Source organism: Watersipora subatra, chromosome 4 (genome assembly GCF_963576615.1).
Source record: "Watersipora subatra chromosome 4, tzWatSuba1.1, whole genome shotgun sequence".
NCBI classification, from domain to species: Eukaryota; Metazoa; Bryozoa; class Gymnolaemata; order Cheilostomatida; family Watersiporidae; genus Watersipora; species Watersipora subatra.
Window position 1 is genome coordinate 28,777,213 of NC_088711.1, and position 13,540 is coordinate 28,790,752.

Here is a 13,540-nt window from a genome sequence, read left to right on the forward strand (position 1 = left end):
ATCAAATAATGTTAAGATAAAAGTTAAACTATAATCTATAGCACTAATTCCCTTTAAAATTCAGACGAGTTGCAACGGTGACAAGAAGCTGTTGCAACGGGGACGAATGTTAAGGCTTATAATTTACCTTCATCTTGACATATATCACTATGCTACATGGTTTCTATTGTACACGTAGCTATGCGTGTTCTAGACATAATAACTAAGCAAGGCCATTCAGGTGTATGATAAATCTCAGAGTTTTTCAAATAGCTCCAGTAACTTTTAAACTCGCAATTTTCTGATGTTGCAAAAGTGACACATGTTTTTGAAATGTTTGAAGAAACTACATAATCAGTATATCATTTCATAGAGAATTGCAAGCTCTATCGGAATATAGCGTTTAGTAAGTTTCAAAGGACCCTTAATAAGCAAATACATGCAAAAAAACTCTCTAAATGTTACAATGGCGATTATGGACAGACCCATATTCGTTATATTTAGCACACTGTCAAAATCAAATTTGGAGATACGTTTTTGTTAATATTGTATGGCAAAAATATTTCGTATGAAGAAGGCGGAAATACAGCGTGATCTACATTGTAAGGCGAAGGAATTGTATAACAGGGTCATTGTAACCCGGGGGTACACTGTAGGTTCTTGTTCAACTCGGTCTGATACATTAATGTATATAAAAAATGGTTTAGCAAAAATGCTGAAGCCTGATAGTATTAATTTCATCCACCTGAAGGAGAGTGCAAAATATAGGCGACATTAGCATCACTTGACTCATACCATGGTTAAATCTGTTTCTCTAAACTCCTGACGAGTTAGTCAATTCGTCAGGAGGCAGGTGGCATTCGAATACAGCGCCACCCTGTATTCGAATGCCACCTCTAATAAAATACCTCTATAGGGAAGGGTTGAAAAATAGAACGTCATGGTGTTCAAATAGAGGCGTTACAGTATTCAAAAATCATCAAAAAAGACCTGGCACCACAAATGGTTGCAAATGTCTTTTTCAAGCAACGTACAGAAAAGCAACATACATTCATTCAGAAAATATCATTTCAACTCATCTCTTACAGAAAAACTCTAAATTTTTAAAATATCAAATGAATTCATAGGCTTGACCAGATATCTAAATATTTGTAGAATTGAATGGAGCTAGTCCTATTCTAAAAAAGTCTCGGATGACAAGAACTGCTCAAAAGCAAATCCCAAAGTATGGCGCTGTTCCACCTCCAGCTACAAGCAAGGCACCGTCTCAGTTGCAAGTAAAGAAGGCAAGGCAGTCCGAAGATTCATCCTCCGATGAAGAACCTCCTAGTAAAAAAGTGCATTTAAAAAATAAAACATTGTGTAAAAAGTCATCTGTTAACAACCAAACTAGTTCAGATGATTCATCTTCTGATGATGAGGGTACAAATGATAGCAAGAAGTTTAGGTCTGCTTCATCTAGGCCAAATATTGTAAAACCTGAAAGCAAGATATCAACCAATAAGCCTTCAAGTAGAAGCTCTAGTTCTGATTCATCTTCAGATGACGAAGCAACAGCACCTAATAAAACAGCAGAAAAACCAGGACCGGTAAAATTAACTCCAAAGTCAGTTGTGCCAAAGCATGATGAAAGTTCTAGTTCAGATTCATCTTCAGAGGATGAGAAACCAGTATCCAAGAAAGCTGTTGGTAAACCGGCACCAGTGAAACCCATTTCGAAAACTGCAACAGCTAAACTTCAAGAAGATAGCTCTAGTTCAGATTTGTCTTCAGAGGATGAGAAACCACCATCCAAGAAAGTAGTTAGAAAACCAGTACCACTAAAATCGACTCCAAAGCTAGCTGTAGTTAAACCTAAAAAGGATGATGAAAGCTCTAGTTCAGATTCGTCTTCAGAGGATGAAAAGACAGCACCCAAAAAAGTTTCAAAAAAATCAGCACCCAAGAAAGTTGCAAAAAAACAAGCACCAGTGAAATCAGCTCTAAAACCAGCCTTAGCCAAGCCCGAGAAGGAAGAGAGCTCTAGTTCTGATTCATCTTCAGAAGATGAGAAACCAGTATCCAAGAAAATAGGTGGAAAATCGGCACCAGTGAAATTGAATTCAAAGCCAGCAGTATTCAAGTCCAAGAAGGAAGAGAGCTCTAGTTCAGATTCATCGTCAGAAGATGAAAAACCAGTATCCAAGAAAGCTGTTGGTAAACCAGCACCAGTGAAACCCGCTTCGAAGGCAGCAACAGTCAAACTCAATAAAGAAGATAGCTCTAGTTCAGATTCGTCTTCGGAGGATGAGAAACCAGTATCCAAGAAAGCTGTTGGTAAACCAGCACCAGTGAAACCCACTTCGAAGGCAGCAACAGTCAAACTCAATAAAGAAGATAGCTCTAGTTCAGATTCGTCTTCGGAGGATGAGAAACCAGTATCCAAGAAAATAGGCGGGAAATCAGTACCAGTGAAATCGGCTCCAAAGCCAGCAGTATCCAAGCCCAAGAAAGAGGAGAGCTCTAGTTCTGATTCATCTTCGGAGGATGAGAAACCAGTATCCAAGAAAACAGGCGGGAAATCAGTACCAGTGAAATCGGCTCCAAAGCCAGCAGTATCCAAGCCCAAGAAAGAGGAGAGCTCTAGTTCTGATTCGTCTTCGGAGGATGAGAAACCAGTATCCAAGAAAATAAGCGGGAAATCAATACCAGTGAAATCGGTTCCAAAGCCAGCAGTATCCAAGCCCAAGAAAGAGGAGAGCTCTAGTTCTGATTCATCTTCGGAGGATGAGAAACCAGTATCCAAGAACACAGGCGGGAAATCAGTACCAGTGAAATCGGCTCCAAAGCCAGCAGTATCCAAGCCCAAGAAAGAGGAGAGCTCTAGTTCTGATTCATCTTCGGAGGATGAGAAACCAGTATCCAAGAAAATAAGCGGGAAATCAGTACCAGTGAAATCGGCTCCAAAGCCAGCAGTATCCAAGCCCAAAAAGGAGGAGAGCTCTAGTTCTGATTCATCTTCGGAGGATGAGAAACCAGTATCCAAGAAAACAGGCGGGAAATCAGTACCAGTGAAATCGGCTCCAAAGCCAGCAGTATCCAAGCCCAAGAAGGAGGAGAGCTCTAGTTCTGGTTCATCTTCGGAGGATGAGAAACCAGTATCCAAGAAAATAAGCGGGAAATCAGTACTAGTGAAATCGGTTCCAAAGCCAGCAGTATCCAAGCCCAAGAAGGAAGAGAGCTCTAGTTCAGATTCATCTTCAGATGATGAGAAACTAGTACCCAAAAAGGTTATTGGAAAACCAGCATCATCGAAATTGGCTGTGAAGCCAGCAATAATCAAGCTACAAAAAGATAGGAGCTCTAGCTCAGATTCATCTTCAGATGATGAAAAATCAGTAATCAAGAAAGTATCTCGCAAAACAGCACCAGTGAAATCGGCTCTGAAGCCATCTGTAACCCATTCCAAAAAGGAAGAAAATTCTAGCTCAGATTCATCTTCAGATGATGAAAAACCAGCACCAGTGAAGCTTACCCCGAAGCCAGTGGCAGCAAGGCCAAAAAACGCTGAGAGCTCTAGTTCAGATTCATCTTCAGATGACGAGAAAACGGTACAAAAAAATAAGGCTGAGAAACCAGCTCCCAAAAAGGTGACTGGAAAATCGGCACCCAAAAAGGTGGCTGGAAAGCCAGCACCAGTGAAATCCATTCAGAAGCCAGCTGTTATCAAGTCCAAGACGGAACAGAGCTCTAGTTCAGAATCGTCCTCAGAGGATGAAACACTGGTGAAATCGACTGCAAAGTCACCTGCAACCAAGTCCAAAAAGGATGAGAGCTCCAGTTCAGATTCGTCAGAGGATGACAAACTAACATCCAAGAAAGTGGCTGGCAAACCAGCAACAATGAAATCCACTGTGAAGCCAGCTGTAGTGAACTCTAAAAAGGAAGAGAGTTCTAGTTCAGATTCATCTTCAGAAGATGAGAAACCAGCACCTGCTAAAATAACCGGGCAAAGAACACATGGGAAATCTATTACTACATCAACTCGGGCCAAGTCTAAAAATGACACAAGCTCTACCTCGGATTCATCTTCAGACGATGACTCACTGCCACCCAAAAAGGCTATTGCTAAGGTAGCCCCTGTCAAGCAAACCCGTGGTAAACAAAAAAGTTCTAGCTCAGATTCATCATCTGAAGAAGAATGCAGCAATCCTAAGGCAACCATAAAGAACTTGACTGGTGGAAAAAGGAAAGCAGAAAGTAGCGGTAGTTCAGACTCGGATGAAGAAAATAGGATAGAACCACCTAGCAAGAAATCCAAGTCAAATCCGCTTACACAGCAATCTCCTGTAAGTTATCTGCATGCATCTAATATTTCACAGATTTCTAACATTTCTCGAACGCGTGGTTTGAATCGCTGCATTACATGCTTCCTTTTAGTTGTTTCGCATTTTATGAGACTTCACTTGGACATAGCTTTTATTAACCCTCGAATATTATTACAACCATGATCTAGTAATACACTGTGTATTGCGATTAGTGTGACATTTGCTATTATTTTATTTAGCAGTTACGAAACTTCTAAAGCATCAAGAAATCGGAGGATCATGCTTGTTGGTAGTACTAACATCATACCATTGTAGTTGCTTGTGGCAAAAGATTTGTCAAATGGGGCTGAATTTGTGGGGGTTTTTGTATATTTGTGATATCTACACAATACCAGTTGTTGAAACCATACACTTTTAAATTTATTTTTTTTGACAGAGGACAGCGGGTCAGCCATTTAGAAGAGTAGATTCTAGTCAAGTCAAAATAGATCCCAGACTAGCCAGCAATGCATTTCTGGACAAGGTACGTGTGTGGTGCAATAAATAAGATGCAGACTAACTTTAACAGATATTTTATTCATGATGAGGTTTTATGTACTACCTGTTTGTCTTTTTTTATCAAATTGTAGTTTGGATGTTTCTCGCACTAAAGCTTTTCAGGGAAATGTCAATGTCAAATTTCTCATGTTTTCACAAACCCGCTTTGCACATGCTGTCAGGTTAAAAAATGCACTAGAAGATTAGCTGTTTGATTTGAAATAAGTTTGCTAGTTTCTTGTAGTTTTATATTATCGATAGGAGAAATCGAATAGTGATGGTATTGTTCACTTCAATATCTCTCATGCGATACCATTTTTCATGAGGCGAGGGTCTGTTGACTAGTGCACCAAAACTTCCAAACACAATTTTTGATCATTGATTTGGTTGATGCATGGCCAAGTCGATGACATTATAGTTTTAGTTCACAATGTTGCAAAACTCGTAAAGCTCAACTTGAAAAATGAAAAACCAATATTGAATTGTTTCAGTTCTTCTCATATAATTTAGAGCAATGTGATACTATATACAAGACTGCTTTAATACATGACACGCATTCGTTGATTAACCATATTCTGTCGGTGTTCCATTGATTGATTTTATAGGTTGATCATTGGCTCATGGAAATTTGAAGATCTTTGATCATTTTTAGCATTTTTGACTGTAAATTATTTAAAAGTTGACTAGCAACAAAATTCACATTACAGTTATTTGATATCAACAGATTCACCATTTTTTACTCCGCTGTGTTGTAGGTGCAAAATATGTGGAAATGTGATTACAAGCTCCTAAAAGCTAAAAAACGAACAGTTAATCGCAGCCATCACGAAAACGTCGTAGATTGGAATCCATTTCCAAAATGGCTCCAACGAGACGTAGTTGAGCAAGATAGCTTCTGTTTACACATTTATGCAACCTCTTTCATCGAAATATTTTCACAAATATACTTCATGCGTTCAATAAAGCTATGTCTATTATCCTTGCGCATCTATTTCATCATAATTGTAAAGCTGTCATTGAGCACTGATATCTCAAAACCTACCGTAAAAGTTCGTTTAATTTCTTTAACCTTAGCTCGAGGGAGTGCATATCATCCTCTGATGAACATGACGAGCCTGTTGGTCATTTGTGATAGTCGAAAAATTCTGCAAAATTGTTCGCGCTGTTTGGCAGGATGTATGGGTCACATGATCAGATTACGACTAGATGATTAGACCAAGCTGAAATGAAACTGTAAAGTAGCGAGCATCTATATTTGATACGGGCTTTTCAGTAGAACCCGAAGTATTTGTCATAAACTAGTGCTACGAGACGTTTTATATCGAGCCTTTTATTGGCCTTAAATTTCACGTGATAACATCACGTGTCAAAAAAATAACCAAACTGTTGGAGTATGTCAGCCAAATAAAGAGATTCCAAAGTACAGCGTTTTTTTATGGCTGCGATGAACTGCTCGTTTTTTAGTTTTTAAGAGCTTGTAATCACACTTCTACATATTTTGCACCTACGACACAGCAGAATGAGACATGGTGAAACTTTTGATACCAAATAACTGTAATGTGAATTTTGTTGCAAACCTTCAACTCATTCGTATTCGACTAATTTCCAGGCGATTAACCCCAAATACCGCTCATTTTTCAGAAAGTTGCCATAATTCAAATTACTACTACAAGAAACAGACTTGAGATGATTTACTCATTCAAGTTGCACAAGATCCAGCCAAGTCTCCTCGAATGATATTACATTCATATAGACAATTCGTATCCCTTTCATGTAAATCTGTGTCTCAAAGAAGGTAGTTTCAGAAAATTTCCGATTTTGAAAAAATTGTCATTTGCTGAAACAAAATTAAACTTGCACCATAAAAATTGCAAAATATACAAAGTTTGACTAAAATTACTTATTTATTACATACAATACACAGTTATTAATATTATTTATACATATACAGTTAGTCATGAACATGAAAAGTCCGAAACTTTAATTTCGAAAAAATTTTGCGAACATCATCCTTGAAAGCAAAACCTAACTAATCTACATGCCAAAATATAACTCCAATAAACTGTCATGAACATGTTTCCAATAATGAAAATATGTTCAATAACTCTGTTCTTGACTTTTCAGACTTAATATACAGCTTTAAGAATCAATATGAGGCTATCGAAAGTGTGTGATAACTTTAGGCTGACTACGGCTGACAGCCTAAAAGTGTATTTTTATTCGAGCATAATGATTCAAATTGGCCAAATTGAAAGTTAATGAAAACTTTTCAGAATCTGCATATAACTTCTGGAGTTGAAATTATTTTTATTGCGAACAATAAAATTTTAAGTTGGCATGATGTTTTCCGGTTTAGGTAGATGTCGATATGGATGTACTATTTTGGTCATAACTTTTGCCAGAGACATTGAGGCATATTTCTACGTTTGTCTGATTGGCCAGAAACTTTTTCCTTCTAGCTAATCAAAAAACATTTTTTATAATCCAAAAATAGTGATACAAGTAGTTAAATTTCAGTGGCGAGATAACTCGCGTTTGGTCCATAGTTAACTCTCGTCGGGTGCGAATGAGTTAAAGCATTTTAAAAACATTAACTTTGTTGAAGGATGTTCAATATAATAAAATCATTCTAAGCATTTCAAGAAATTTACTTGAAGGAAAATGATATTATTCTATAAATACCTTGATTCAGTTGTCAAGTTTCTGTTCAATTAGCAAACTGTAGACTGTTTTTTTTGGAGATGCTTTTATGCATCTTTTATTCTGCCTGTAATTTTTTTTCTAGTGCAGTGCACTATTATAATACTACAGTGCGAGTCTTCGATTACCAAAAAACTTGCTGATCGTAACAACCATTATTTCTATTAAGTAGGAAACTAATAAGCCTCACCTTTAGCTCATGCTAGGTTGTTATGTTCACACTAGCACACTTGTCACATTTTCTACTAGCATTGGGACCTGGCATTGCCCTGGTGATGAATATAGTTACAATCATATATTACCATATATCTATTTTACATCTAAATGCATGATACACAGTTTGCCAGTCTTTCTGTCGATAGACCCTCGATGAGGACCCTGAACAAAATAGCATACCTAATTAGTTTCCTTGAAAATAGATTTTTCCCAAGTATCTGCAGTTTCATTTCTATAAGTGAACAGACAGGCAGAAAGATGGACAAACTTTGTGTTTTATATACAGTGGACGACGCTTAAAGTGATCGCTTTTGTTAACATCAACAATGATCACAATAATCGATTGATAGCATAAACAAAAAATGAAAATCGCCATTTTATCTTTCATTAGGTATCGAAAAATAAACTTAAATAAAATAATGTATTTAATAAACAAAATCTAAAACTGGATTGGAACTGCCCAAGTCCTCGGCAAATCAATCAAATATATTTTATTTGGTTATAGGATAACGGCATCTAAAATTCTAAATTGAGAAAATACCGGAAAAATTTATTTGTACGTTGTGGCGCTCTATTTTTCAACATTTCCCTTAAGGCTGGTTCACACTATATCGCCGTATTTCGGGGTTGATGCCACGATACTTCGGTGATAGTCGATGATAGCCATGTTCACACTATCACAAACCCATCCGCGTTTGCATCAGGAAATACTCCGTGACATTTTTGTTGAAAACAAAGAAACCTTTTTGTTTTCGCATGTGGGAATCAAAAACTAGTCCCGCAGCGACTATTATAATTGGAGATGAATAAATCATGTTATTGCTATCCATGACCGAAATGGTTCACATTTGAATGGTGGTCGTCGATGCTCGGCGAAGCATCGGGAAAGTTTGACAGCTGCAAAGTTTCCCGATGTGTCCGCCATGCGTCGTTGATGCCATCAATTCATGGCTCACATAATCAACGATAAACGCCGAAAGGGAAACGCTGACAAATGACGACATAGTGTGAACCGGCCTTTAGGGTGGCGCTTTATTCGAGAGGGAAGGTCAAATAAAGGAGGACCTTGTATTTTTCAAGCCCTTCCCAGTGTTGGAAAATAAATTTAACCATTTCACTGGTTAATCGAATGTCACCTATATTTTGCACTCTCTGACAGACGGTGTGACATTAACCTGTTTGGATGCAAAAATTTCTAACTTCCAACTTGTAGATCTTTAAATAAATATGCACGAGGAAGCTGATACATGTCTTTACCCGTTGATATCTATTACTTGCAATTAATCTACGATAATCTTGCCTGCATAGAATTTTGTTGGAGCTTTAAAGATTTTAAATTTTAAATTTGAAGGTGTGTTTTCATTTTATAACTATATTTAACAAGGTTGCATAAAAACTCATTGCACTCATCAATGTTGGCCACATTTTATAGCCAAAACTGGCTTTTTATGTGCAATAGAATAGGAATTACGAGCATCGGTCCATGTTAAGCTGAATTCAGATTACCGCAATCATGCTATAACATATTATAGCAATAATATGCTATAAATCTGCACATTTAAAATTTTTATAACAACAATGATCTGTTCAACGCTACAAATATATATTCAAGATCAAGTAACATAAACAAACCATCATAACACAGCAGCAACAAAATTTAACATTTTAAAACAAATAATAACATTTTTAAAACAAAATAATTAGCATCGTTTGCTCTGCCAGTTGCGGTCTGATTGTTACCTTCATTTGAAACCATTTCATATTTTTTTGGCAGTTCAATACCTTCTACAGCATCATCGGACCTCAACTTCTCTTCTACACAGATGAACTAGTCGGTATTAGCGTCCAAACAATTTTCTAGCAGAGCAAAACTTACACCATGCCATTTTGACTGGAAGCTTCTCGTGCGAATAAAAAGAAATGGCGTGTAATCAAAATAGTCTCAAAATGGCACATTTTCCGTCGAAAATGCGAAAACTTCCCGATACACATTGAAGTATCAAGACTGCATTAAACCGTGATACTATTCGCCTGATGCAGTTGCTAATTATTTATTTCCTGTTGTGATCAAAGTTTTTACAAAACGGCCTAAAAAATTGGAGTTACAAACGGACTTCGATACAGACAGAAACAACGAACAAATTAATTGTTATTGATCCCACGACCACACGAGCGGAGCGGAAGTGTGGGAGTTTTTATGATAAATGCATGTGCACACAACTTACGAAAATTATTCATCAACAATGAGACGAACCCTCGTCAAGAAATTTCATCAACAAGTTTAAGCATCGTAATGTAAAGTCGTTAAAGTATAATAACGATGCAAAACACATTTAAACCTATTTAAATATGTTACCAAGTCTTTGTAAACCTTCGATAATATCTTAAAACTTACCCATCTGATCGGATTATACACAAATATACAGATTAATTTGAACGAAAATTGCCACAAAAAGCTTGAAAAGCTCGGTTTAATAAAAGTTAAGACCGAAAATTGAAACGCCAATAAAGCCGTGCGACCGATTGTAGAACTATTTAGTAGTGCGTATTTCACGAGAAAACCGTGCTCATTTCACCAGTCTATGGTGCTGTTTACTTGTAATCGAATTTATTCGAAGGTTTTTGTAATAAACGTAGACCGTTTGAGACGTAGACCGATTTACAGGCACGAGATTGTGGTACACCGTTTATCAGCCTATGTTTTTTTGTCCAATCACCGAAGGTTTCATTATTTAAAACGTTAGCCGAAATTCTTTACAACTTACGTACCAGCTAGGGCCGAACTACAACGCCCGTTTATGACGATAACATTTTTTTATTTTGCTGCAGTTTGCAGAAAACTTTCAGAAGAGTGAACACTCATACTTGCTTTCTGTTAAAGATCGCTATCAAAACCAATCTACATTCAACGCAACCAACTTTCAAACTGTGTATAGTACACAGTAGCTTGTCATTTTACTTTTAATTTTGCATTTCAGAGTTATAATAAACATATTTCCTTATTGTTGTTGTTAAATTACATACAATACAGTAGATTAGACCTACAGCTTTATAACACTTTTATAACAGCTTTTATTTTGCTGCAGTTTGCAGAAATCTTCGAGACGCGTGAACGCTCATAGGTTTTCTATTATTGCTGTATTACTATATTAACAATATTGGTTATTTTAATAATATCAGTGCATTTTACTTATAATATTGGCCAACATTGCATTTCTCCTATTGCAAGGGAGAGATATAAACGTGTAATATTTTCCTTTCATTGTTGTTGTTTGTCACGACCAAACACTTTTTAAATAAATTTTCTAAAAACCTATATAAATACCACAACTTCTCGATATTTCTACCTATGACGTTTTGAAATGTAAACAAAATTGTGTATTGGTTTTCTATTATTACTATATTAATAAAATTGATTATTCTAAGCATATCAGTGCATTTTACTTCTAATATTGGCCAATATTGCATTTCTCCTATTGCAGGGGGAAAATATAAACATCTTTTCCATTCGTTATTGCTTATTGTTGTATATAATAACACCCACACCCAGTACATTACAGCTACCATTGCAGTTATCCTATTGCACTGCAGAGCCATTTGATTGCTAATATTGCATTTCTCAACCATCAGTACCCTTTATTTTTTTGCCAATATCTCTGGCCATCTCTTAGGTTGTGGGCTGTATGACTGGAATTTCTAGTGTAACAATTAATTTTTACCGAGTCATTATTAGTACGGTTTTGTGGACCCCTTTTTTACTGATCGCTTTCTATTATGGGTTCATAAAGATGAAGAATGTCAAATGGTTTCGGTCAAATAGAAGTGACGGTCAATTAAATTGTGGCTCTCTATTTTCCAATCGCTCTCTCATAGTGGCGCTCAAATAGAGTTGGCATTCAAATACAAGTTTCACGGTATATTGGTTTCGCAGTCCCAATAATGCAATATAGAGTGTTCAGCATAAAGAATTGTTGCTAATTAAAGCTGGACAAAAGCGGCTAATTCTATTGGTAGCCATGAAGCCTTAAACCATAGCTGTCACGCACAACTTTTATTGTATTTTCTAGGTAAATCAGTCAGGCTGATTTCGATTTGTTACTCAAAATTATGATTGGTCCACCAACCTTCAGTCATGAAGCCTTTTTAAAGCGTTTCAATATCCGTCTCAAAAACGAACACAATCAACACAACAAGCTCAGCCCATAAATATTTGACGCAGCTTAGCTTTGTAGGAACCGAAGTTAGGAATGTTTAGTCCGATTTAGAATGATAGATATGGGTGTCTTAAAACCCATTATTATCTAAATTCAGCCTGTAAAATAATGTCTTTTAGGAAAGGTAGATAAAATATTTAAAATTGCTCGTACCTTGTTACATGATGTTTAATAGGCTGAGTGCCGAGAAGAATGAGCTCAAAAAGTGCGATTTTTTTACAAGCTAGCGTTGTTATCACGTTTTTTTGAGCTCATTTTTAAATATGCAATGTTAAATAGCTCATCTACATTTCAGAAATGACTGAAATTATTTTGAAGGCCGAATTTAGGTAATAATGGGTTTTAAGACACCTATCTCTATCATTCTAAATTGGACTAAATATCCCTAACGTCCGTTCCTAAAAAGCTAGGTTGGGCGGAGCTTGTTGTGCCGATCGTGCTGTTTTCGAGACATATATTAAAACACTGTAAAAAAAGCCTTCATTACTCTGAGAGTTAGTGTACCAATCTTTATTTTGAGTACAAAATCGGAATCAGCGTGTCTGATTTACCTAGTCAATCCGATAAAAGTTGTATGTGACAGTTATGGTTTAAGAGTGACTAATTGAGCAGTAAATGATGTTTAAAATATGGAATGGCATTAGTTGTTTGTAGTAGCATACACATCACAAACTCCATGGCATGAACTTTAATGATAAAACTATGCCAAATGTATTTTAAATGGAAACTGATTGTTGTTGGGCAGTTGGATGAAAATACAAGTACAGTCTTTGGGTATGGGGTATTTTACAACTATGTTAAAAATTGTGTGCAGGCGTGCTGAATTATGATCAATTCTTCAGTAAATTTTTGTTAACTGATGATAAAATTATTGCTTTCCAAGATTGACCAATCTAATCTTCCTGTTAACTAGCCAGTGTACGTGAAACTTTGAAGATAATCGTTGATAACAATCGGCATCAAATATTTTGACCATGAGGATGACTCTTACTAATAACTTCATACTTACAGGCTGGAGCAAAAGGATCATGGGGTGAACGTGCCAACAAAGATTTAATCATAACCAAGGGCAAGGGATTCAAAACGGAAAAGACAAAAAAGAAAAGAGGTTCATACATTGGAGGACAAATTGACCAAGCAGTTTATTCTGTTAAATTTGACAGTGATTGAGGACAATAATTAGCAGGTTTTGTGATACGCTGCTATGTGTGCCTTACACCATTCTCAGCTACTCCCCGATATCTAATCTTAGAAGCGTTCATTGTAGCGCCTAAAAATTCCAGACATGTTGTGTTTTGTATGTCAGTGATTTGTTGGCAGTTATCTTCTCAATTTGGTACTACGTATATCATATTCTACTTTGTCAATGAGCTGCCCTACATGCATCCGTGGCATGTTTTGTAATATCCTTAATTCAATAGCTATGTTTGTCTTCTGTACCTATTTCAGGTTAAGGATTGTAAATATTATTGTTATGCGTACTAAAACAACTGCATACAAATCCAAAACCAGTTCAATAATTGTTTAATTTTTAAACACTTATGTGCATGCATCAAAAAGAACTGTTATAGGCTCAGTAGCATTTGA

The 13,540-nt window shown here is 36.5% G+C and overlaps 1 protein-coding gene across 2 annotated transcripts in view; it reads left to right on the forward strand.

Annotated features, from left to right (window-relative positions):
- LOC137395305 (nucleolar protein dao-5-like) overlaps positions 1–13,133 on the forward strand; it is a 27,285-nt gene extending 14,152 nt beyond the window's left edge. Inside the window, exons 4-7 of one of the 2 annotated variants that reach the window (XM_068082198.1) lie at positions 1,135–3,320; positions 3,441–4,307; positions 4,723–4,809; positions 12,965–13,133. In XM_068082198.1, the coding sequence (XP_067938299.1) occupies positions 1,135–3,320; positions 3,441–4,307; positions 4,723–4,809; positions 12,965–13,123 (3,299 nt within the window). In that variant the 3' untranslated portion in view covers positions 13,124–13,133. Of the gene's footprint in view, positions 1–1,134; positions 4,308–4,722; positions 4,810–12,964 lie in introns of both variants that reach the window. The other variant, XM_068082197.1, reaches the window with a different exon arrangement.
- The last annotated feature ends 407 nt before the right edge of the window (positions 13,134–13,540 follow it).